Source organism: Mycteria americana, chromosome 11 (genome assembly GCF_035582795.1).
Source record: "Mycteria americana isolate JAX WOST 10 ecotype Jacksonville Zoo and Gardens chromosome 11, USCA_MyAme_1.0, whole genome shotgun sequence".
NCBI classification, from domain to species: domain Eukaryota; kingdom Metazoa; phylum Chordata; class Aves; order Ciconiiformes; family Ciconiidae; genus Mycteria; species Mycteria americana.
Genome location: NC_134375.1, coordinates 9,962,383 through 9,987,923, shown reverse-complemented (window position 1 = coordinate 9,987,923; position 25,541 = coordinate 9,962,383). Strand labels below are relative to the sequence as shown.

Sequence of the window (25,541 nt, the reverse complement as noted above, 5' to 3'; positions counted from 1 at the left end):
CTTAAAAAAAGGCTTAAAATGAGATTTGCACCCTGGTTTCACTGTTTACTTAGACCACAAGTTTCTTGAGCGAGGAAGCGGTGGTTTTGCTGTGTTTTGCACATTTGCACAGTGCCAGCCCTGGCCCACGGTGCTCTGCGAGCCACCAGCATGACACCAGTAATGGGCTGTCCAAACACCCATCTGTCTGCTCGCACTGGCAACCCGGACCATGTCCTGCCCACAGGGAGCCACGGCCCTGGCTCCACCACGCCAGCGGCTTTTCCAGCCCAACGGCACCTAGGCACGGCGGGGGCAGAGTCCTAGGTGCTGATTTACCAAATCAGCACCGCCTGACCGATGCCGGGGGGCCTGTCAGCATCCACAGGACCTGCCCAAACGCTCCACTAAATGTGCGTGAGAGCCGCTCGGCAGCAGCCCTCGGGACCTCTCCTGCAGACCTCCACGTTGGTTCATGCCCTGGGAAACCACAGTGATCCATGTGCAGCCCCATGCGCCTCGCCCCCGCAGGGGCGATAGCTGGGATGCCTGTCGCCTCCATCCCCGGATCGGGAAAGTTCATATCTCGCTGAAGAGGAGTAATCGCTAATGAAAAACTATCAGCAGATTCCCTCTGTCAACCCTCCCCCCCCAAATCACCGCTCCCCGGCCAAATGTGCATCCACCGCACCACAGCCATTGGCACCAGCAGCAGAGCTGCATTGGTCGTGCGGAGAGAAAAATGACGGTGTCGGTGCACCCGCTCCTCCCTCCACCGCCAACAAATGTCACCCCCGTGTCAAAAAGTGTTCCTTCAGCTTCTGCAGAGCTCCTGATGCCTGGCAGTTTTTCAGCCTCTTATATTCATTTTTATTTTACAGGAAAGTTTTTTTCCCGCCATCTTATAAAACTCATTCTTCCCTCTCCCTACTCTCGACTCCAACCCTGTTCTTTCCTGCCAGCTCCTGACATTCACTCTCGGCAGCTTCACATTGAACATTCACCTGATTAAAACGACCGAGGAATTCAGGCTTGCGTCCCTCACATGAAGTGAGCAGAGCAAACCGGGAGTGAAGCCCAGCGAGCACAGGACCGATGGCTGTTGGGGAAGGCAGGGCGCAGCAAGCACTCTGCAGACAAGTGGTTCTCCTGGGACTTTTCATCGCCTTAGACCTGTTCTGTGCTGCACAAGAAATACCCAGGAATCCGCACAATCAGAGGCACGAGATGCCTGGCAGCCCTGGGTGCCCGTGCCACTTGTCCTGCCCTTCACCAATTTCTGAGTTTTCGGCAACGGTCGAGGTGCTCGCCCGTTACAAGGTGATGGGCTTGGCAGACCCCGTGCCTGAAGCCGGACTCAGGGCCAGAGCTGACCCGACAGGCTGAGCCCACCAGCCCCCTGAAAGCAAACCAGAAACTGTTCTCAGTGAGTCTGCAAAGACACAGATCTCCAGCCAGTCCAAGGCTAAGCCTGGGTCAGGCCAAACTGCTGCAACTAAGCAGCAGCAGCCACATTCACCTCTGCCACGGCCGCAGACCTCAAACCACCAGAGGTGAGGTGGTTTGAAACGCCGGAAGATGCTTTCAGCACCACGTCTCATCTCAGAGGGCAAAACCCAAGCTCTGGCTGCTATTCAGCAGCCGCAGCCCTGGGCAAACCTCACGTACGCCTGCTCAGCTGCTGCCTGCAAGAACCCATCTTGGAGGGAAGACGCAGTCGAAAGACTGGGATAGGACCGGGGAACAGCCGGGCTGTAGGAAAAGCTGTGATGGTGAAGCCAAAGCCCAACAACTGCTTGAACAAACACAGGCTTCCTGCAGCCATCTGTCTTCCACTGTGTCACTTCAGGTGCAGGAGGAAAGGGCGGGAGGTGTCTAAAACAGGAGCCTTCCTCGGGGTGTCAGGGAGGATGTAAGAGCTCCAAGGAGTCCCCGGAGGCTCCAGCCTCAGCTCCAGCAGTGGCACCGAAGCTGGACGCCTGCAGCTAGACAGTGTGATTACCCCCTCGGTCTCCTCCGCCATCTCCTCCTGCAGGAACTGGCCGGAGTCACGGCCACCCATCGCTCCACAAGCCCCAACCCAGTTGGGCCGACCCTGAGGCTGAACTACTGGTAAAGAAGGAGGACAGGAGGCTGGCAGGACCTGCTCTGCACAGGCCTCCCCCAAAACACCTTCCCCCTGGCCCGGGCAGCCCCCTTCTCGCTCTGCACAAGCCGGGGGTCTGGTATGTGCCAGCACTTCACCCTGCAGAGAGCTGAAGCAGCACGTGCGACTGCACGGGGAACTGCTTAAAGCAGAGAAATATAAAAAAGTAGCAGTCTTTTAACTGAAATTGCACATCCTTCATGCTGCCAGGAAGACTGGTCAAGCTTATTATGTTAGCCTTCATCCTGCATTAAATACAATACTTCAGATTATACAATCAAATCCCCCAGGAATGGGCAGGCAGAGGGATTAACAAACAACAGGCTCCAAAGGGGTTGTCAGAGTCAAAATAGCATGCATTTAAGCAGCGAGAGTTTGTACGTCCTTTAAATTCATGCCTGTTGGAAACGCGGCTCCTCTGCCCTGCTCCCCAGGGACAAGGAGCAGAGCGGATCAGCCGAGTGCGCCTCGTCCCAAGGACGCTCGCGCTGCTCTGAAAGCAGAACTAACGCATCCCCCTCAAAACCGTTTGGAGTAAGACGCCTGATTTATTCAGGCTGTATTTTCTTAGCTGCTCTTTCCTTGGGAGAGCCCCCCCTTCCACCACTCAAGCTGTGTTTCTCATTTATGTTGAGCTTTGGCTTCAGTAACCAATCTCAAACTATTCAAAGTCCTTCCCACAGGGAGGAGTCCTGGGTGAACTGTGACTTTGGCTCCTCGATCTTCGGGGCTTATTTTTTTATTATTGCTACTACTAACACTTAGCACTTTACATGCTCAAAGTGCTCTGAAGGCGTATCTGTGCCATTCTGGGCTGAAAAAAGCATCCATTAAAGTAACAACTTCTTACCTAACACAACCAGTCTTTTGCATGTGTCAGTTCAAATCTGCTTCATTTAGCAATAGTTTACAGTAAATGTTTTCCTGTATTTTCCTCATTAGTTCTGCCGAATCAATTAAGCTCTGAGATAATGAGCAGAACTCCACTCTTCTTCTATGCATCCCCTGTAAAACCCGCCTCTGAACAGCAGCGCTGCCCCACGCCGCCGCGTCCTCCATGGGCACCACCGCGCACGTCGCCCGCGCAGCAGCCTCGGCACCGGCCTCCAGAAACAAAACAACACCGCTTGCTCCCAGCACCCAGCCCGCTGTGGTAGTTTGGCATGGAAAGGTTAAAAAAAGCCTTTTTGCTCATTAACCGAGCACTCCAAATGTGGAAGCGACCAAGGCATAAAGACGTGGTCTCAGGGAGATGCACTGCTTCCCCAGCTCACAAGCATCCTCTTCCTCCACCCTAATGCACGAGATAGAGACCTCTGTCCTCATTTTTGGGACTGAGAAAATCCAAGTAAACAGGTTAAACGGATGGTTATGGAAAGTGCAAAGAATGAAGGTGTGAGCACAGGCTCCTCCGACCCGTGGTCAGCCCTCGGCCTCGCACACATAGTCTCCTCTTGCAGGCAGCACCTGTACGAAGCAAAAGACATTCTCCAGGCATCTCTCTGAAAGCACTGTGCTTGTTGACTTGCCAGTGTTGCATCTCTGCAGCTTCTTCTTTGGCAGTCCTCCCTCCCCGCCCCGCCCCCCCAATTAGAAAATTAGGATCAGCAGAATAATTTCAAAATTTGTTAAAAATCAATGGTCCTACTGGATTCAGCAAATGAGCACCTCTCTTACTTGGTCAAAGTACGGAAGGCTTTCCTTTTTTCTACCATTTTTTATTTTTCCCTGCCTGTCTTCAAGATTTGTAGAAACTGATGTCTCCAAAGCTGTTTGGAAAGATCCACTGCACTTTGCAGCTTGCTGGGGGACCAAATCTCAGCAAAAAATGGCACTACAGTTAGGTGATCCCAGGGACATAACATTGCAACCCCAGCTCCTCCCCAAAGCTTGAAACCTTTCTCCAGCAGCTTATTTGACAGTGGCCAAGTAGCCTTTCTGTGTTCAGGGAGCTCCAGTGCATCGAGGTGGCCGGCACGCCGGCTGGAGCGCTCTCCTGGCCGGGGGAATCCCAGGAGGGCACTTCCACCCATCCCAGCCTTCTGCCATGTGGCTCGCCCCAGGGACACGTGCAATTCAAACCAAACAAAAAAGCACAGGGAGGAAATCATCTGTATCGATTGCTCTCCAGATGCGGATGTCTGTCCCCTCAAGCAGAGATTTAGCCACAATTTCCTTCCCATTTAATGACCTGCCACACTGATTGCCGAAAGCCCGACCTGAGCGCACTGCCTGCGTGAGCTGGGTCCCAGACCGGGGTGGTGGTCCACCACCCTCCGAGGAACCACATGCAACAGCACACCATTCCTGGTGCCTCTATACCACTTGCAGTTAACATCTTGATCTACAAGAGATACTGAAGGATGACAGGGACTCACGAGTCAAACAACTTTGGAAGCTGCTATTTTCTATTACATTAAAAATCCCTTCATCTTTCACATCTCCCCTTCTTCATCTAGTGCTATCGTTATACTGTAAACTTTCCCCAACTCCTCCTAAAAAGATCACTCTACACACAACCGTTTTCTAGAACATTCCAGCTTTTCAGTGGCCCCTTTTAATTAGGCGATCCACCAGAGATGGCTTTTGGCCACTAGCAGCTCACAACCGTCGAATGTTGGCAGCAGTCAGCAGACGGTGGGATGCAAATCTAATAGCCAAAGGGGTTTTGCTCCAGAAGGGAGCACTACGAAGCTGCATAATACTTTAAACAGAGATGAGACGGAAACAGGAAGACAAGTTCCAAATTTCCTTCAAATAATAGAGGTACGTGTTTGCAAAATCCAGACTTTCAGGCAATTTTGCTTCTGGGTTAGAATCTAAAGACTTGTATTCCAGTGCCACTTGCAACGCATAAGCTGCAGAAATCTTGTCAGAGCAATGACCCTCCAATGGTTCTGGCCCAAAAAATGGGCAGCCTTGTTCCAGCAGCTGGTCCTGTCTGGCCAGACTGCTGCTGCCCGACATCAGCCGCCTCCCACTGCCCACGCCGCCGGCACAGCGGCCAGCACGGGTTTGGTGACCGCAGATCCAAACGCAAGCATGCAGCTTCGCTGAGGCCTGAGACTTGAATTGGGGTCTGCGCCCTAGACTTGAGCAGCCCCACCACAAGCCCCGAGCTCCCTCTGTGTCCCTGCCGCTCACCCACGCAGTGGCACCCTCGGGAGCACGGCAGCAAACCCGGGGACTGCGACTCTGGCCATGCCGCCTTCAGAGGAGGGTACAGCGTAATGAGACCCCCAGTATGGAAAAAAGCCTGAATATCCAAGTTAACCCCTGTCCCATAGCCCACCTGAGAAACACCCCAAGCCAATGGGCCTCTTGTCCCACCCCTGGCCTGCAAGGCTGTGCTCATCCATAGGTCCCTTCCTCCAAAAAACAACACATCCTGAACTGGAGAGGAAGACACAGGGGCTGGCAACCGCAGATCGGCTCTGCTCAGACCATGAGCCGTCACTGCTGCACCCCTGCTGCTGCAGGGTGCCGCGGCCCCCATGCCCCCATCCCTGGGGACGTCCCGGTCCCAACCCTCAGCACAGATCTGCACGAGGAGCCCACGTACACTCGCCACGCTGGACAAGCCCCACTGACACTCAGCGGGTAACAAGGCGAAATCATCACAGGCTTTGATATCAGCCCTGCTCATCAGCGTACCACATCTAACAGGGGCTCATCCAGCCTCTGTTTGATATGGGCCTTCTCGGGAGCGAGCCGTCCCACGCCCCCGCCGGCCTCGCTCCGCTGGAGTGGCGGTTGCCAGCAGAAATGCTGTCCAGATGTTAGAAATTAGTACTGCTCCCTCTGCTCAAAAATGTCAATAAATTCTACCGGTCTCTCAAGTGGGAGATTGCCGTAGACAGTCTGCCACCTCCTCCACTTGCTGCAAGGTGTTAGATCCCAACTTGAAAAGAAAACCAGAACTTGCAATAATTTCTTTACCAACTCAACAAAAAACAACAAACAAACAAACAAACACACCCCCCCCCAAAAAAAAAGCAAAGCAGATCTCTCCTGCAGATGCAGTGGTCAGCCCACCCCCCCGCCACGCCATGCCCCTGGGTACGTATGCTGGGGACGGTGACACAGCAGCACTCCAGCACTCGGGACCTCAATTCAAATCCTGACGCTGCCACCCATCTGATCAACGACAAGACATCGATCAGGCGGTCTCTTACCACCTACTTTCCCCCATGAAAAGAGGGCAATAACGCTCCCCCAGCCCAGACGGGTGCACTGTACCAAGGGTTCGCAACGACAAACGGATCTGCGAGCGCACGGGGCTGCAGCAACGCCGCAGGCACAGCCCGGTTGCGCCTTGCACAAGGGGCACAGCACAGGCAGTAACGCCTCCGGGTGCCACCACGTGCCCCTGACCATGGAGCCCTTTCTTCCTCCCGGTCAAGACCGCTGACCCCCGTCCATCACCTCCTCGGTGCAAACGAGCGGCCACACGCCTGCGCACACAGTCCCTGCAGCTGGGGAGCCCCCGGCCCCAACGGGCGACCCCTCGCGCGCGCCACGCACGAGCCTGAGCCGGGGGGTGCAGCCGCGCTGCTGTAGGTAGCGTGTGGTGGCACTCAGGTGGTTATAATTGATTGTTTCCAACCGCTGCTGGTTCGGGTTTGCCCCGTGTTTGCATTAAATTACCACAGCTAGGGGCTCAGACCTATTATGTTTCCAGCAACTTGCTGGAAGAGGTCATCAGACCAGAATATCACAACGGGGCAGTTGCACACGAGTTTAAATAGACGCCTACTGGGATTTTCAAGGCGTAGCGAGGTGTTTTTACAGCATCCCCAGGCACCCGTCCACACCTCTAGGTGCCTTATTCACCTCCCCAGGTGCCCTCAGCCCCACCAATCTTCTCTCTCAATCACTACAAAATAGACTTTGAAAAATCAGGAGAGATATGACAAATCCCTTCATTTCCACCCATCGAGACCCCACAGCCAAGCTAGCACCCGTCGGGGCTCCCGGGGAGCAGGTTCGCATTCACGTGTGGGAGCCAAACACCTGCCCTGAAAAACATCTGGGGCTACACAAATAAAAGTGGTTGAAAACCCCCGAATGAAGGGACTGCTGCCAACATACGATCACCACCCCTGTACAATCATATGAGCACCTCACAGAGCGCTCCAGTGTCCTCCCGGCCGTGAGGGACCTCCAGGTGCAACACCAGACTTGGCCAAAATGATCCTTTTCTGTTTTCCACCTAAACCATTATTTAGTTACAGGAGATTTGATGAGCTCAATGGATCAAAATTAATCTGAACTTCTAGCTACTGAGAATAACAAGGTCTGTGCAGCCGGCTGTGGTTACGGCTCTCCAGAAACCCGAGGGGGCTGCTCTGATCCCCCTCCGCAAAGGGACCCGGCGCCCGCCCCGCCCGGGGCAGCCAGCACCAGCCAGCAGCACGGGCCCAGCGCCCCAGGAGCAGGCGGGCGCTTTGCCACGGCCAGGAGCCGTTTTCTGTTCTCTCACCTAAAGCAGCACAACTTCTGGTTTCCAGGCACAGAAACTTCTGCCACTTCGACCGAATTTCCCTTTGCAATTTGGGATCTGTTTGAGCTTGAGATGCAAAGCAGGGGTGAGCCCCAGGGTCCCCGGGAGGCACGTTCCCACCACCCACCTTCGGCTCCGGGGCACCGAGCCGCTCCCCAGGAGACTCCCCTGCTCGGCACAAAGCGCCGGAGCCGTGCCGGCACTCGGCAGCGGTAAAGCCCCCGGGCGCAGGCAGCCCATGGAGCTGAGCCTGCCTTCCCAGGAAGGATGAGATTCACACGGCTCCTGCTCTCTGCTCCCAGCTGCCTGCGTGTGCCTTGACTGCAAGGAGAAGGTCGTATTTCCACATAAATTCCCAAGGAAACATACCCGACAGTTGGCCACGACTCGCTAATACCAGGTGAGAGACAGAGCAGGTACGCAGTACTCAGGTCCACGTACGAAGTCTTGCAAAGCCTGGCAAAGCTCAGGCTGTGGCTTGAACCTCTCTGTGGCATCCCAGGTCCTGCTGGCCCCTCCGTGGGCAGACTGGCCCCTCGCCGCCCAGCCCTTGGACAGCCCTTGGAGGGACACTGACTTCCCACTGCTTGTCAAACAACTTCCAGAAGCAAAACAGATTACGGCGATACGACAGCGCGGTGCAGCTTTGCAGTAACGGGGCATCTGCACCTTCAGGTGTGTGCTAGCGACTCCAAACACAACGCGTTCTGCGAAAAGCAGAAATTAAGTCTGCTACAAGAACTCCTGCTTAATTTTTAATGTACAAATTAAGTGTAAAATCCCAGTTTGCTTTCTGTGGCTAATCCTCCAGATTTATTTGAGTAGATATAAGGTTAGAGCACATTTATTTTCATATTTGGAATTTCTAAATTAGTATAAACCAGCACTTCAAAGTAACTCAGCTCCTATAAAACCCGATCCCACGGAGATGCCACAGTATATTTGGACAGTAAGTAGATGCTTTGTCATATTCCCACGTGTATATGAGGTTTTTTTCTTCGGGAACATTTTCTGACTGGTCTCAAACCACATTTCTATGCCCAGGCTTACATATATGCTGAGACTGTTTATACAGTCTACCCAAGGAGTTCATTTTATTTAAAAACCCGTTATAGTAAAGCTCACTGGCGGGTATCTCATCATTACACCACAAAACACTGTGCTCAATGAGCATGCAGGATCTGACACAAAGCCACAAGAGCCAGAAACTTGAGAATTAATGCTGAAACGCATCATTATCCCAGGCCGCCGTGCCTATGTTTTTCAGCACAGGAAACAAACCGGATTTTCAGCCTTTTTTGAGTTGCAGACCCCAAAACATTTCCCAGGAGAGATGCAGATCCCTGGCCAGCAAATCTAAGCCTAATGAATACAAGTCCGCTTTCCCTAGTTACCTCTCCAGCAGCTTTTAGAAAGACAGCGTGGGGCTCGGTGCAGAAACCACAGAAGACAAGAACTGGAGTCCAGCATAGCTGGGAGCGTGGGATGGGGTTACCAGCTCAGCTTTTCCTCAAGTGTGCTTGTCCGTCGCACAGTGTGTTTTATTTTGTGTTAAACTTGCACCCCCACGTCAGCCAATGTTTGGACACTCAGGGCAGGGAGGTTTGTAGAGATGCCTGGAAATCCACATTCGCTTGCCCTTCTGCTGCGGCCACAGCCGGGAGAGTGGGGCTGGGACCGCCTGGTAGCCGTCCTCATTTCCCTGGCCAAGAAGGCAGCTGCCACTTGGAGCAGCACAAAGGTACCCAGTCTGTCTCCCTGCCCCAAAGGCCAGCCCAAGAGACAGGGTGGTGGTGGGAGGACGCCATGGGGGCTTCTCTCCGCTGGGATGTGGCGGTGATGCAGCACGGCCGCCTGCGCCGCAGGAAGGGCCGTACCTTTATTTTCAGTGATGCCAAGGGAGAAGGTTCCGGGACACCCCGCACAGCCACTCCTCTCAGGCCATCAGGAAGCCGGGAACGGGGTCTTGCCTGGTCTGCTTTCGCAAGGGCTCTGGCGTACCGCAGCTGCGCCACGCTCCAGCCACGCAGCCGGCGTAACCTTCAAACCTACTGGGCCATGATCCTGCTGGGGCAGAATAGTTCAAACATGAAGTAAACCCACTCAGTGTCCTCGGGCTTTGATAAGCTCTGTCAGCACATTGCTGCAAATGACACTAAAGACAGTTTGCTACAGAAAGCTCATATTCCTTTCCTCTCCTTGGGGCTCGGGTCCAAATTCCACCCGGGCTTCGAGTGGGCAAAATGCAGCAGTGACCCCGTGCGAGTATTTCATTTTAACTGCATGTGTTACAAAGACAGCCCAGTATTTGACACAGAATTCATTATAAAAAGCTATTTCTGTTGAGGGAAAGCAATCCTAGCACTCACCCACTCACTCTCAGTACAAGAACCCAATCAAACTAAATCCTTCCATAATACATCCTCCTTCCCCTAAGCTGCTGCTGCGAATTCCCCTCCTCAGTAAGTGACTTTTCAGCAGCACTCATTGAGAACAACCAACCAGCCTCCACTCCTGACCCAGACCATCCTCCTCTGCATGTTCTCTCCACCTCTCACAAAGCCGTTAAGCATGTGCTTAACTGCAAGTTAGGGCTTCCATTAAAGCGACGGGCCTGTTCCCAGGCCAGGCTGGCGACTTCCCTTACCCAGCAGTGAGGACGCAGGCTAATCGGCCACCCGGGCTCCCCTGCCAGCCAGCACAGACGCACTGTCCCCAGGTCCACCTGCCCCACCCACCCTCCGCAGCCCCCTGCGTGGCCCGTCCTGCATGGTCACAGCGGGAGCTGAACAAGCGGCTGCCACCACGCCGACTGCAACTGCTCGAGAGCGCTCCCCTGCACGGGGATGAAGCCCCTCCATTCAGTGCCGGCCTCCCGTCGGACCTCTCGTCACCATGCTGAGGGGTAACGAGCCTGGCCCCTCGTTGGCGAGCGCTGCCGCAGCGGTGCCGCGGGGACAGCCGGGGCTGGCCGGCATGCCGAGGGCCCGCTGCCGAAACCCATCGCTGGCGGCCGAGTGCTGCAGCTCCCTGGCTGAGTCACAGCCGAGAGCTGCAGGAGAGGAGCATTCAATTAGACAGAAGAGCACACAAGGGGGCAATGATTTTCCTTTCACACCGCATTACGCCTAACAGCCCGTGCTCCGTATTTGTAACAACTGACTACTTCAGCCGAACACGCGCTCAGAATGAATCAGGCCATCATTAGGTTTTCATTTTTTCTTCCAGAAAGAGCTTAAAACCCAACCACCTAGTCCACAGGAAGAACTAATGAACCACAATTTTGATAATACCGGAGCACCTATCACTGATGCATAGGCAAAAGAAAACCTGGAAACCCACTAACGGGTGGAGGAGTGGAGCTCATCACGGGAAAGCAGCTAGATGCTGATCTGCTCTGCCAAACCAGCTGCTGCTTTAATACATTTTCCTGCTGCATTCCCAGGGCTGGGACACAAAATGTATTAGAGTATTTCATTGTCTTGAAGGTGGAAATTGATGTTAGGTTTTTGCAGCACAAAGAAACACAATATTACAACTCTTCTCTTGACACTGCCACTCTGGGACTTGAAAAGGAAAACAACTCGTTAACTTGTTGGCAATTCTAATGATTAAGTAAAAGGCAAAAAAAAATGAAAGGCTCTCCTGACTGGTAGGAAGGCTTCCCAGCAGGCTTGGTCAGCGGTTTTAGAGGAATATGCTTCAAATATATGGGAAGCGTAGAAATATTAGGCATGAACGAATATTAATGGTATGCTTCATTTGTATCCTGCTGTACTTGACATCAAAGGATCTCAAAGCAGCTTTACAAATGTAATCTTAGGCTACATGTGAGTTAGGTTTCTGAATAATAGTAATAAATATAGGAATATGCGGCAAATCAGGAAACTGAGGCGCCTAGGGTTAAATGCCTGCTTCAAGGACAGCAACACAGCAGCAGCATCGGTTAGGACTAGAACTCGGTTTTCCCTGTCCACCCTGCATAACCACCAGCCATACTGCTGTCTCCATGTAAACAAATTTTCTCACAGCCTGATCTCACCACAGCAGTAAGCATGGAGGGCTTCTACTGACTTCTATAGGATTGGAGAGGCTCAGTGATTTCTAGCTTGCTCCTCTGAACCTCACGTCCATTATCGCTTACCCCTTCAAGAACACAGCCACCCTTCACAGACGTACTCCTAGTCGCCTTCCTCGCCTACCCAGGGAGCACTCAGAGAGGACTGCTACCAGGAGCTCGCTTTACAGCAGAACAGCATTACGGGCCAGACCCAAAGACGGAGTGAAATCTCATTTCTGTGCTGAGTCTCCCTGGAGTCACTAGCGAATTAGTTGTCTAAATACCTTACTGGATGTAGCACTTTGTATTTTAAACGTCAATAGAGCGGTGTTAGTCATGATTATTTTCTGTACCAGACAAAAGTTAGAAAAACCAGTATCTTCCCAACAGCCCTGGAGCACTGAGGAAGCTCAGGGGAAGCGGGTGTCTTTCGCCATTGACCTTCAGTTACAACTAGGCTGTTAGCTCTCTAAGCACCCTCCAGAAGTCTCAGCCACAACGCCTCCTCTTGACCCGCCTGGCAGAGACAGTTCAGTCCTGCGAGGGGCTGATTCACAGGGGTGCTGAGCTTCAACCACAGCCAACAAGAACTGCGGGTGCTTTCTCGTCCTGTAAATAGGATTCCTGACTCCCAGTGACTCTTCTGAGAGCCGTGACCATGCCAAGGCTTCGGGACTGGGTTCCCAGTGTTTAACACACCAAGTCTTTGTGGAATTAACTCAAAAGCCAGGGCAACTACGAGATTTCCTGGCTGTCAGGCAGCTTGTACTTTGCCACCAGGGCAAAACTATTCAATTTTGCTAGAGTAGGTCTATGAACCAGTGCATTAAGACTACGTATTTTAACACAGCGTGGAGATGCCACACTAAACACTTCGGTTACCATGGGAAACCTTTCTCTCTTTGCCACTGGCATTGCACAGGGAAGCCCAAGCCCAAACGCTCTATCTTGCCTTTGAAATCAAACAGATGTTTTTACGATCTTTGATGGAGCTGAGTTATGCGTCCTTCCCAGAGGAAGGGAAAAATGCAGTGTTAAAGCAGCCTTTTTTTCTTTCTTTCTTTTTTTCCCAAGCATCACATATCTTCAGTGAAAGGGAAAACAGGCGTCTTTATCTGGCGTTAACATTTACAACCACTTGGTAACAAATCGTGACAATGGCAAACTTTTACCCCGAACGCCACGAAACAAGGCAGCCTGTGTGTGCGTGTCCCCTGGCAGGGCTGTCCGGCCGCGGCCGCGGGTACAGGACGTGGGAAGGGATCGGCCGGGCTGGCGATGCTCACCGCCCGCCCGGCTGCCCACGGGCACCCACCCAGCGGGGAGCGGGGAGCGGGGAGCGGGGACCGCGAGACGCCGCGGCTCGCGGCGGACAGGGGCGTGGGAACAGCGGCGTCCCCTGACAGGCGGGGGGTCTCCCCCCAGCACACAGACACACACACACACACACATACACGTTCTCTGTCCGGTACGAGCCCCCCCGCAGGCTCGGCTGCAGGGGGAAGCAGCCGGCACGCAACCGGCTTTGACGGTGTGACCCGCTGCGACACGGCTGCCCGCGAGCGCGGACCGGCGCGGGGCACGGAGAGCGCGGAGCGTGGGGAGCGGAGAGGAGCGCGGGGATCGGAGAGGAGAGCGGAGAGGAGCGCGGGGCGCACCCTCCCGCCCCCAGCGCCTCCGGCCGCGGGACGCGCTCCCGCCCGGGGGAGGCGGCGCGGCGGCAGCAGCAGCAGCAGCGGCGGGACGGGACGGGAAGGGGGCCGCTGCCTCCCGCCGGCCACCGGCTCCCCGCGCCCGTCCCGTCCCGGGACGCCCCGTCCCCGCTCCCCCACCCGCCCCGCCCGAGCGCCGGCAGGTGCCCGCCGCCCGCCCGTACCTGTATGTTCCTCTTCTCGCAGGCCGGGCCGGTGCCCTGCACCACGCTGTCCAGCACGGTGACCATGCCGGCGCCCGGGCTGACGAAGCAGGAGTTGCGGGCAGCCCGGATCGTCTCCTCGATCTCGGCGAAGCGGAAGACGCAGAGCGCGGACTGCGGCCGCCCCCCCCCGCCGCCGGCCCCGGCCCGCTCGAAGACGCCGAAGAGCAGCTCCTCGGCGGGCGGCGGGCCCGGGGCGGGGGCCGCGGGGCTGCGCCAGGCCGCCCGCGCCGGGAAGACGGAGACGAGGCGGGTGAAGGCGTCGGCGGCGCCGCCGCAGCGCAGCCCCAGCTGGATGTAGGACTCGGTCAGCTTCTTGGTCTCGCCGCTGCCGTTGAGGGTGGCCTCGGCCGGCTCGCCCAGGCAGATGCGGGCCAGCAGGCTGTGCGAGGGGCTCTCCTTGTCGCCCGCGTTGGCCTCGCTGTTGAGCGCCAGGTAGGCGTAGGGGCGGCGGGCGGGCGGCGCGGCGCCGCGCTGCAGGAAGGCGCGGACGAAGCTGAGCTTGTGCCGCGCCTTGGCGCCCTGCTTGATCTTGAAGATGTTGTCGTCGGAGGGGTTGATGTCGAAGGTGAAGAGCTTGGCCAGGTCGCCGCGGGCGTTGAGGGCGCGGATGGCGATCTCGGGCGTGTTCTCGAAGCGGTGGTCCTCCAGGCTGCGGTTGCGGGGGAAGAAGGGGCTGCCGAAGCCGGTGTAGGTGGCGGCCACCAGCAGCCGCGCCCCGCCGCCGCCGCCGCCGCGGCGCAGCACCAGCCCCACGGTGGAGGCGTTGGGGTGGTTGGCCGCCACGTTCAGCATGCTGGGGAAGACGGTGACCGGGTCGCTGCCGCCCGGCGGGAAGCGCACGGCCACCGCCGAGATGTTGGCCATGCTGCGCAGCTGGCAGAGGCCCTGGTAGATGGAGCCGCAGACGACGAGGACGCCCTGCTCGGGGTCGGGCTGCAGGATCTTGTTGTAGTTGTTGGTGAGCACCTTGGGGTGCTCGCAGGAGGCCTGCGGCAGCTGCGGCGCGTGGCAGAGCGGGCTGTCCAGCACCGGCCCCACCGCCGCCTCCGCCTCCAGCGCCAGCTCGCCCCCCGACAGCTGGAAGAGGCGGTTGACGGCCGCCAGGTAGACGCGGGAGCCGGGGCCGTCCAGGGCGAAGTTGTTGGTGGGGGTGGGCGAGAGGAACTTGCGCTGCACCTCCAGGCCGGCGGCGCGGCCGGGCAGCAGCAGCAGCAGCAGAGGCGGCAGCAGCGGCAGCAGCAGCGGCAGCAGCGCGGGGGGCCGCGGCTCAGCGCCCGCCGCCGCCGGAGCCATCCCGCCGCCCGCGCCGCCGCGCCGCAGAGTGCATGAGCCCGCCGCCGAGCGGCAGGAGGGGCCGGGCCGCGGGACCGCTTCCTGCGCAGGCAGCGCGCCCGCCGCCGAGCGACGCCCGCGGGAAGTGGCGGCCGCGGCGGGTGCGCGGGTGCGCGGCGCTGCGCGGCGGGGGGCGGTGGGGCGCGCTCACGGCCGCGCCTCCCTCCTCCCTCCCTCCCTCCCTCCGCCCGCCCCCGCCCCCGCCCTCTCGGCGTTACTCACTGGGTCTCGGTGCGGGCCCGTCATGTGAGTGCGATGAAGTTACCGGCGTTCCCCCGCGCCGCCGGCCGGCCGCGCAGCGGGCAGCACCGGGCGGGACGGCGGCCCCCCCGCCTCGGGAGCGGCTCCTCCGCTACCGGCAGCGCGCCTCCTCCGGGCTTTCCGCCTTTCTCCCCGCTGTCTCCTTCGCGTTTTCGAGCAGAACGGGCCGGGGGGGTGCGGGGGGAAGAAGCGCTTTTCCCAGCTGCGGAGCCGCACGGCGAGCCGGCGTAGAGATCCCCCCCGCAGCCCCGTGATCCGGGCTCGGGACAGGGACGCGAGGAAGCGGCGGTCGGGCTGGCCGGCCCCGGGGCAGGCAGCACGTCGAGTGGAAAAATACGACACGAACGTAAGGGGAGGGGGTCCCCCGGGGTGTCCCCCCACCTTCCCCGCAGCACGGACGCCGCGCCGGGGGCTGCCGGGCCCGTCCCGTCCGGGCGGCCGCGCTCGCTGCGGGCTGCGCGCTTGGGGGGAGCGGGGGGTCGAGGGTGCCAGCGCGGCTCCGGGACACCGCCTGCCACGGCCACGGGCGCGGCCTCGGGTCGCCCCCCGGCCCCGCTGCCGCCCGCCCGGGGGGACAGCTCCCCGGGGAACGGGGCGGGGGGCGAAGCGCGGGCCGCCGCCGAGCTCCACCCCCAAAGAAGCTTTGCCCGCACGCCTTGCCAAGAGCCGAGTTCAAAATAGGACTGTGCATCTCCTCCGCCCTCCAACGGGCTCTTTTTTAACTGTGGAGAAAAGAAAGACACAGAGAAAGAAGTGATGATCTTCCCAAATTCCACCTACTGGAATCCACAGCGGGGGGAACAGCCGCGAGACAGCGCAGCCTCTGATCCACCCTCCCTTACCGGCGAGGAACGCTCTACCTGCGTGGGTGAAGGTGTCAGTTCACATCCGCTGCAGTTCCTCCCTCCTCTGCGGGCATGTGAACTTACCCCCTCGCCGTGGAGGGGAACGCGCTCCGAGACCAAGGAGCACCGGGTGAGGCTCTGCAGAGAAAGTCGGGATCCGTCCTGGGACAGGAGAGTGTCCGGGGCCACGCTCTCTGCAGCAGGTGCTTGCTTTGCCCACGTACCTTATGGCCCTGCCGTCTAAGTGAAAGAGCCCTGAGCGGCATTGCCCAGGCCAGCATTCACCTCCTGCCGCACCATCGCGACACAGGGCACAGCCGTAGGCTCAGAGCGCACCCAGGAGGGACCCGGCTCCTTGGGCAGCACATCCAGGTCCCCGTGTAAGAGGGGGCATGGGTGGGCTCCAGCACACGGCAGGTACCCTGATCGTGGCGCACGCAGCACTGCGTGAACGCTTCCAGCCGAAGTGACGGCAGAGCTGACAACCAAGTGGAGTGGTTATAGGATATGGGCATAGCATCCTTGTCCCAAGCCTGAGTTTCCACTACGAGCAGAGACCTAGCTGGAGCAGCCGCGCGGTGGAGGAAAGCAAAGGGGAAGCTCATAGGCTTGGTACAGCAGTATGTCAGTACAATGGCACAGGTCCCCTTGTAAGGGTTGAGTGGGGAGGCACTTTGCCATCCACAAATAGCCAGCAGCATTTAAAGCAAGGGTGGGAAATTGAGGCTAGTATTTGGTTGCGACTGCCTGGAAGTGCTCCACAGGCGAGCCCTGGAAAGCTGTCCTCCCTCTCCCTATCCCCAAGCATTGCCTTACTGCCCTGCCTGTTCTCGTGGCATGTATCTTCATTTATACAAAACATGTTAGCAAGGCTGATGAGGATTCTGCACGACTTCTGTTCTGGAGAGAAAAATCCTCTGTTGTTGTCTAATCTCATTTCTACACCTGCCAATTTCCCTCACCCCCTTCCTGTCCTCCTCGCCTTCTCCAGAGCACTAATTAATACATAACTGCCTTGGCCACGCCATGTCCACCGAAAATGTGCATTGAATTAAATGCTGTGCCTTCGTGCTATCTAACTCATTGTCTCTGCTAATCATATCCTTAATTAATAGAGTTATTAGCTGTTTTTAAATGTGGGACTCCCAGTTGGTGGGTTTTTTTTAAACTACAAGTTAGCAATTTTTAAGTGTGAGCATGTCTTTAGTTGCATAGAAATAAACCCCCCATGATCCCAAACCCTTAATCTGCCTATTTTAGGATTTCTTATGGCTGCTTATCCTGATAGTAGAGCATCTTCCATGTGAAATCAGCCTTTTAAGGCATATCAAATTACGTTCCAGATTACAGTCAGTTAAAAAAAAAATTAGGCCAAAGAACATAGAAAAATGTGTGACTTACCCAAAGGTATCCAGCACTGGCTTTGTCAGAAGAAATCCCCCAGGAGCTCTGACTCCCATTTCCTATGCTGAGCAGTTATCTACGCTGATACAATTAAAGCCAAAATATCTGTGGTATTGAAGGATTATTTGACAAAGATTTTATTGTTATTGTTGTTGTTAGGAAACAATCCTCTGGTAAGATGCTTTGAGGGGAATATTTTCCAGAAATGATTTCCCACCCCTATTATCTGGGCTGTTAGAAGCTTCAGTGAGTATTTCAGGGTAATGCTCCTAATGGAGCAGTAGAGGTTTTTAAATCTCTCATAGACAGATCTCACCATTTTTTTTTGTGAAAAAAAAAGGTCAAAATTAAACCACATGCCTCTTGCCATAGACCATCACCCCCCTGCCAAAGTCCCTTCCTGTTTGACTCCTGCGCAGGTTTAAAGATAACAGCCTTTCAGACATCTCTGTGGGGGAGAGGGGCTGTGTGCACAAGAACTCAAAAACACTTTAATTATTAATAAATATATTTACACGAGAACAGTTTCCCTTTAGGGGAAACATGAGTTACTCATGCAATTACTCAGGTTATATTGACTCAACACTGTCAAAAACCAGGATCTAATCGCTTTAATATAGGGAGTATAAACATCTATTTATTTAGCGGGGTTTATCTGCAAGGTAACCATAAAGCGCTCTGTGGATTTGGGAAGAAAGTTCACCCTCACATGCCGGAGGTGGCCAGGTTTGACTCGGCAGCTCTCAGGGAACGCCGGCAGCTGGTGGTGGGGTGGAGGAGAGGCGCTGCCTGCGGGACGGGCGTGCGGGACCACCGCTGCCTCGACGCCCAGTGGTGGAGACCCCCTGGGGACCGCCTGTGTGCGGAGGCACAGAGGGCTGGCTCAGGAGCTGGCACCTGGGAGAAGAGCAGCACGCTTTGTGTCCTTGCTTGTGATGCTGAGCGCATCGGGAAGGCCTGACTGGGCACACGGGCTGGCGCATGGAGTGGCCGCCCGTCCTCTGCCCCACGTGGTCCCCCTGCAGAGACAAGCCCCAGGGGGCCAGCCACCGCAGAGGGGCCACTTGGCACCCCAGCAGAGGAAAAGCCAACAAAGCCTCAGCCACCCAGGAGCTGATGCAGGGAGAGTCCCGTCTGCTGCTGCACAGCAGGTCAGAAGGTCCCTCTGCTCCTACCCAGGCAGCCAGTCCTCTTTTTTTTTCCCATCTCCTTCACTCTTTGCCTCTAAGTGTGCTATTTGGGTCATTTTCTATATGATTACAGGGCAGGTTGGCAGGAGACCATAAGGTGCATTCACAAATGCTTAGCAGACACGTGTTTTGAATGCTTTTGGCCGCTCACTTTCCCTCTCAGAAGCCCGTACTGATGGAAAATGGCCATTGAATAGCTGTACTGGCTAAGACCAGGGGTCCAATTCATGCCTTTTCCCCATCCTGAGAGAGGCTGCTAGTGGTTATCCGAGAGAAGAGGGTAAGAGGTAGGCAAGTGCGGAGCGGTCCCGCTTGGTCTCCACCAGCCCGGCCCAGAGCCGGCCAGGACAGGGCTCTCCCTGGAGCAGCATTTCTGAATGGAGGGGAGCCACACACCGGGGAAACACAAGGGGAGCTGAGGAGGAGCTGAGAAGCACTTAGACACAGAGAAATCATTGCCTGAACAAGAGCTGTTCACCACACTCATCTGATGCTCTCCAGTCCTGCCTGCCACCCTGCCTTTGTCCAGTCAGTTGTTAGTGCCTGGTGTCATCAGGCTGGATGCATCAGCAAAGTGCTCGCTAAGGCACTTCAGGGCACTCAGAAATAACAGAGGGCTTGGAAATAGACTGATTAGCAATCCCCGGTATATTTTTGGATGAGGTGGACCGAGTCCCTATTTTATTGTTATTAATCTGTATTGCAGGCACTGCTCATGGAGAAGGAGGCCAGACTGTCATTACTGTTATTACTAATGATTTAGCACACTGGGAGTCTGCTAGGTGCTCAGCAGAAAGATTAAGGCAAGGTCCCTTCCCAAACGTCCTTTAATCGAAGCACACGCTCCGGTGCGGTCTCAAGCTTCACTGCAAATGGCTGTAGCAGGAATCGCACCGGCGCGGCATGCTCCGCTGCCACCCTGCTGCCGGCCTCCAGCCCTGCTCTGAGCAAGGAAGAGAGGGATTTATGGGGACCTGAGACACACTCTGAGTAAAATCATGATTTTTTTTCCCTCAAGCCTCATTGTGTTCAAAGATGAACCTTTCCCAGTGTACTATAGAGCATTGCTCCCTTCAGAGTATGTAATGCAGTCATAACCTTGTCTGCAGCGTGCAGCCGGCTGACGTGTTCACCGTGAGGGATTCGCCTCCAGAGAGGAGCTGTGCAGACAGAGGTTGTGAGCATGAAAAGGTCTCCTTCTAGGTTAATGACAGATTCGGTGCTGGTGAAAGTTCACACACACAATAATGGCAGGATTTTCCAGACCAGGAGGTTTATCACAAGGCAATAAAAAAATGTGTCTTTTGTAGCCTGCGCTGGGGTTTGACCCAGGCTCTGTGGGTGGAAAGCTGGGATGCAAAAGCAGCAGGTTCCCCAGTTTCCTGCAGGTCTCCTTGGTGACCTGTTGCTTTTATTTTCTTTAGAGGCTTAGAAAGGGCTCAGCACTTACTCCCCCCAGCTTCACACCAGTCAGGGCTGGAAACATGGCCGGTGAGCTCAAATGCCTCTCCAGCTCTGCTCTGCGGGAAATTTAGCACGTGCTGGGGCTGGTGGTTGGATGAAGACACAAACCCTTCGAGCCCCAGCCTCGCTACACTAATGGTCTCTCATCCATACCTGTCCCTTGTCAATGCAGACCATGGGGTGTCACAGGCAGGCGTGGGTGCAGGTGTGCATGGCAGAATAAGTCCCTTCTTCGGCTGGATCCCGACCAGCACCAGCCTGAGGGGGTTTCTGGCCAGATGATCAGAGTCAATGTGACTACAGGGTAAAGGAGGGTTTCATCCAGTCCTGCTCTGACCTCTGGGGAAACTGAGGTGTATGGCACCTCTCTGAGCTTCAGAGGGGTGTCAGATAAAGGGTGTTTCAAGACCGAGCACCCCGACTGACGTCCTGCAAGGACAGCACAGGTGCATTTCTCCGAGCGCAGAGACGGGAGGACGCGAGCCCCCAGCACCCCGGTGCACAGGCCCTGCTCTGCGGGTCCCATCCCAGCACCGGCCTCGACACCCCGCTGGGGCTGGGCAGCTGCTCCCCACCGGGTCCTGAGAGCTGCAAACGCCGCTGCCCAGCTTGTGACGCACCGCGGCTGGGCCGCCAGCCAGCAGAGCGCTGGGGTCCGAGGGTGCAGGACCGCGGGCGCGGGACAGGCGAGGGCACAGCCCCGTGGGGAAGCAGCAGTGCTGGTGCAGTCGCTGCGGGCAGCGGTGGTTTTAGCACCGTTTTGCCTGGAGTGACCGAGCAGGGGCTTGTTAAGCCCTCCCAGGGCTGCAGGGCCCTGCCCACCCACAGCATTAAAGCTCCTGCTGGAGCGGCAGCAGCGCCCGACACAACAGGGGCCGGCCACGTCTAGTCTGCGTCAGGCCGTCCGCGCAGGCCCCACGCGTCTTGACTGCGTTCCAGCAGTGTAGGATGCAGTACTTGGCTCCGAGCAAAGGAAGCGAATGCAACATAAAGCAGAGCATCCCCTCGTGGGATTCACAGCGGGGGCCATGCTGATTGTTCAAAACAAAGCATGGCTGCGTTGGAAGTGAGCCTGGTTTTTACCCCGGGATTCACACATGAAGGCCCTAGCTGACCCAAACTGCGAAGCCCTGCAATAACAACCAGTGAGGCTGATCCTACCAGCTTTGTTCAAACATCCTCCACCGAAGCCCGGAGGAAGTTTTTCCTTATGAAGTCAGGCACGATCGTGCCGCACTCTTTGCAATATGCTAACTTTCCAGTGAGCAGTTGCTCAATACGTGCTTAAGTAGACAGGCCACCACTACCCGTTAACCAAAACAAATGGGAAAGGGGGAAAGCTTACAACACAACAATTGCTTTCAATTAGAGGAAATATCTATTGCCAAAATACGTCAGCAGGATTTGACAGACTACATTTTTAACTGTGTACAACTGAAGAACTGGCTGCACTAAAATGCAGCTTAAACTAAACAGGGATTTAATCCCCTTCCCTTCCTTCTCACAGTATAATCACCAGGCTGTAAATATATTATTACAGCCCACACCACCCTTGTTAATTCCAACCAATTTGACTCACCTTGGTGGTTTCAACGTTATTCTCTCCCATGTTCACTGGGCTTGTTGAGGCTTCAGTGTCGATGCTCATCACATGCTTTAAAGTGAAAGGGTTACATGTGGTTAATCATAAAATTATTGATTTCTTTGCACATCTTAATACAAACCTAAGCATTTTGGTTAAAATCTCATAATTGCTTTAAAAGATATATTGAGCTCTGAGCCAACTCTGTATTTGGTGCGTCCAGCTCTAAGCATCTCTGGTCTCCACCTTGCCGAACAGAGTAGACCCCAGACCAGCTTCAGAGGTGCCCTCAGCTTGGCAGGGCCTGTTGCTGGCAAACCTCTGCACGCCCCAGGTGGCACCTCCCGGCTCAGGTCATCCTCAGTTCCCTCTGACAGGCCCCATCCTAGTCCCAGCCGCGTGGCCACGGCTGCCACCTGCCCTGAACCAGCTCCACAGACACTCCCAGATCCAGGGCCCATGCGAATTCATGGGCTTCTGCCAAGGTCAGCCCCAGCTTCAAGTCACTTGTCACTGCTCTGACCCTCGGCCAGGCATGTAGCCCTTGCCAAACGCAGCCCTGCGTGCTGTCCTGTAGCTTCTGCATCCAGCTGTAGTGCTCACAGCCTCTGCGAGCCTGAGCCTCCGCTGGTTTTAATCCCAGCCTCGTAACGCCAGCCAGCGCCAGCCCCAAGCCTTGTTCAGATAGCCCTTGACAGCACCATCCCCAAAACCTACCCGAGCAGTAATTACCGCACCCGTCAGCAAATTGAGCACCAGCACCTCGAACCCTGACCCCACCAGGGACCCTCCTGGTGTTTACCCTGCCCTGGCCCATTGGTCCCGTCCTCCAGCACCCTAACCTTCGTCCCCTGCACCATCCCCGCTTGAACTCCAGCCCAGAGGTCCCTGCCAGTAACCCGGCTGCAGCCAGCCCCAAGCCCTACCCCTGCACCCCACCTGCACCCCAACCCTGCCCACAATGTGCCCGTGCCACTTCCAGTAAAGGCAAGGCAGTACTCGGACGTTACGGGAAGACCCTCCTCGACCTCGCTGCACCCCACGTGGATTGATCAGGCCCTGCAGCTCTTGCGCTGTGTCCTGGCATTTGCAGATGCAGGGTCAGCCTCTCCGAGTAACTTACTAGCAGGCATTAGTTACAAATGTATGTGCCCACTGCTTTTTAGTAGGAAACCTGAAATGTTTTCGTACCTATGCCTTGCAGTGGCCTGCTGTCTGCAATTTCGAGATAAATCTTTGACTTGCGGTGTCCAGCAGCATGTGGTTTACATTGCCTCTAATAGCTGTCTCTCATTAGAATGTCACTTGTGGGGTGTCGTCTGGTGTTGTATATTTTTGGACATATTGTAAACAGTGTGATCTCAGTCTTGACATTTCCCTGGTGACCCCAACAGTCTTAAAGGTTTACACATTTCTCCTGTGCAGTCAACACATTCATTAATCTTAGAGATAAGCTAAAAGTTAAAAGTTGCACGCACGCACATATATGTAGAAAAAGAAGACATGTGTGCACATACACATTTAAAATGTCAGCAAGTCCTATACTGGACTAGTTGTAGCATTTTGAATTTTGTAGCAGAAAAGGAGAGCTATCAGGCGGTTTCAGTTTAACCTGCAAAGATACTGCCTATGTACAAGCTGCACGCTTCTGTGCATACATATGTATTTGTGTCTGAACTCATCACAAAATCAATGATGTAAAATATGCGATGTTACAAAACTGCATACTAATGGAAACATTCACATGAATCTTTATACAAGTGAAATCAGCTTTTTCTTTGGACTATCTGGATAACGCAGTAGAACAGGCACCCAAAGCGCTTCACCCACCAGTGAATGTGACCCTGAAACAGCAAAGAGAGATGGAGCAATCGGCTGACACAGCTAAGGAAAGTGGAAAAGAAAAGGTAATCAGACAGCCTAAATAGTTAAAATGACCTTTCAAAGCTCACTCTTTTTTAAAATGTAAACATCATACAGTTAAGATTGGGGTACTTTTATTACTTGAATGTCAGCTGTTCCATCTTTCTATCTAAGCAGTAGTCTTTTTGCTATTTCCACGTATCACATTGTACATAGGCACGCTGTGTATTTCAGGGGTCGTGGATGTCACAGGGGACTCCCTTTTCTCAGCGTCTTCTGCCCCATAAGGGTAGAAGGAATCCTAGAAATAACACTGCCATCTTACCCGAGTTCGATGTAAGTGATGTAGTCGCTTACACAGGGTGCAGAGCAATAGCTTCATTGAATTAAATGGCCTGCTCAGCCCTAGAAAGGCTAGGGAAATGGCAGAAACCTTTCGCTTCATGGTGTTCACCTGAAGAGAGAGCAATAATGAGCTTTAACAATAATGAGGACTAACGAGCTGCAGGTGCTGGCTCTGTGCTGAAGGTGACAGCCTGGGCGCTGAGCTCCTCTGCCTCTCAGGACGAGGTGTGTGTTGGGAGGATTTGATCACTGGAGGCTGGACAGAGACAAACCCAGTTTGCTCACACCATCGGGTGAGATTTGGGCTCTGCCAGCTTTTGTGTCCTTCCAGACATGAACCTGGAATTTCCCACCTGTTTACTTCCACCTCCTGCAATCAGCAGCAAAACACCTATCCGGGGCAGGACCTGGTTTTCTCTGCCTCCCACTTTGCAGGGCCACCCGGCCCCGAGGGCTCGGGCCCGAGCCCAGTGTTATTCCACTCCTCCCCGGCGAGTGCCTCGGCCGTCCCTGCCAGCCGGGGGAGGCAACCAAGGGTCTGTCAGAGGTCACGGTGGGAAAACACACATTTCACTAGGTGACTTTAGGATGTGTCATGAAATATGGGGCCTTTCTCCTCCCTGCCAGCAAGTCCTTTCAGGCCAGGCAGCTAAATACCCACCCGGAGAGCTGCTGGCATACAGGATTAGTTGACAGGTTTGGGTCAGTTCCCAGAGGAGAGGTGCGGGTAGCACCAAAACCATCACAGCTGGCACTCATTAGGCTCTCGCCTGCAACTCGTGCAGAGGTGCCCAAGACGGAGCGAGCCACAGAGGTCTCCGTAACCTGGAATCTGACCTCGTAATCTTCTTATCTCCCTCTCGGTGCTCTCTGTCCTCTCGCACAGAGAACAGCTTGTCATACGAGGGCAGGCTCCTTTAACCTACTTAATGGTACTTTTCACCTTCAGGGTCCTCTCATGCACTGGGTTTATCTTTTGATCGATGTTCTTCTTCTAAGTGATGTCTATTTAAGCCTGGGTTTAAAAAAAAAACAGCAAAACTTACTTCTGGTTTCAATCAAAACTGTCAATCAATTGCCTTGCTCATTTTAGCCTTGCCTAGCAGTGTTTAGACTTCTCTGCGCAGCACTCATGAAAGAGTCTGGGGGTCAGTCCCTGGGCTCCTTGCACACACGGAGAGGTTTCCTAGCTCACGAATGGTCCCATTGATTTTATCAAGCTATTTGCTAAGCGGTTCAATAATCATCACTAGCAGGGACGACAGAGCATGGCCCATAGCAAACAGTATCTTTGTTTAAGCTCATTCCTGGGACTGCAAAAAGGAAAGGTATGTTGTTCCCAGCAGATCTAACATTTCTAGGGCTTTCAGTCAGACATCCATCTCTGGCACCAAGTCTCCTTAGCAAAACTAGAACTGCACTCGCAGGGCCCTGTCCTGCACTCCTCTCTCGCTTGCATGAAACCTGCGGAGTAAGCACCGTAGCAAGAGTGGCAGGATCTGGCCCGGTGGCTGTTCACATGCAGAAGGTTGAATAAATATTAGTGGTTAAACTAGTAATTAACCCGCCAGTTGAAATATCCAACAGATCCCATGTTTTCCTCTGGCTGATGCAAATGAGAGTTGATTGTAAACATCTCATGCCTAAAT

General features: G+C 55.0%; 1 protein-coding gene across 1 annotated transcript in view; it reads right to left on the bottom strand.

Annotated features, from left to right (window-relative positions):
• The window catches only part of PLXND1 (plexin D1), an 85,972-nt gene extending 70,908 nt beyond the window's left edge, over nt 1–15,064 (bottom strand). Inside the window, exon 1 of the mRNA XM_075513923.1 lies at nt 13,565–15,064. Coding sequence (XP_075370038.1) covers nt 13,565–14,899 — 1,335 coding nt within the window. The 5' untranslated portion in view covers nt 14,900–15,064. The remainder of the gene's footprint in view (nt 1–13,564) is intronic.
• Between the last annotated feature and the right edge of the window lie 10,477 nt (nt 15,065–25,541).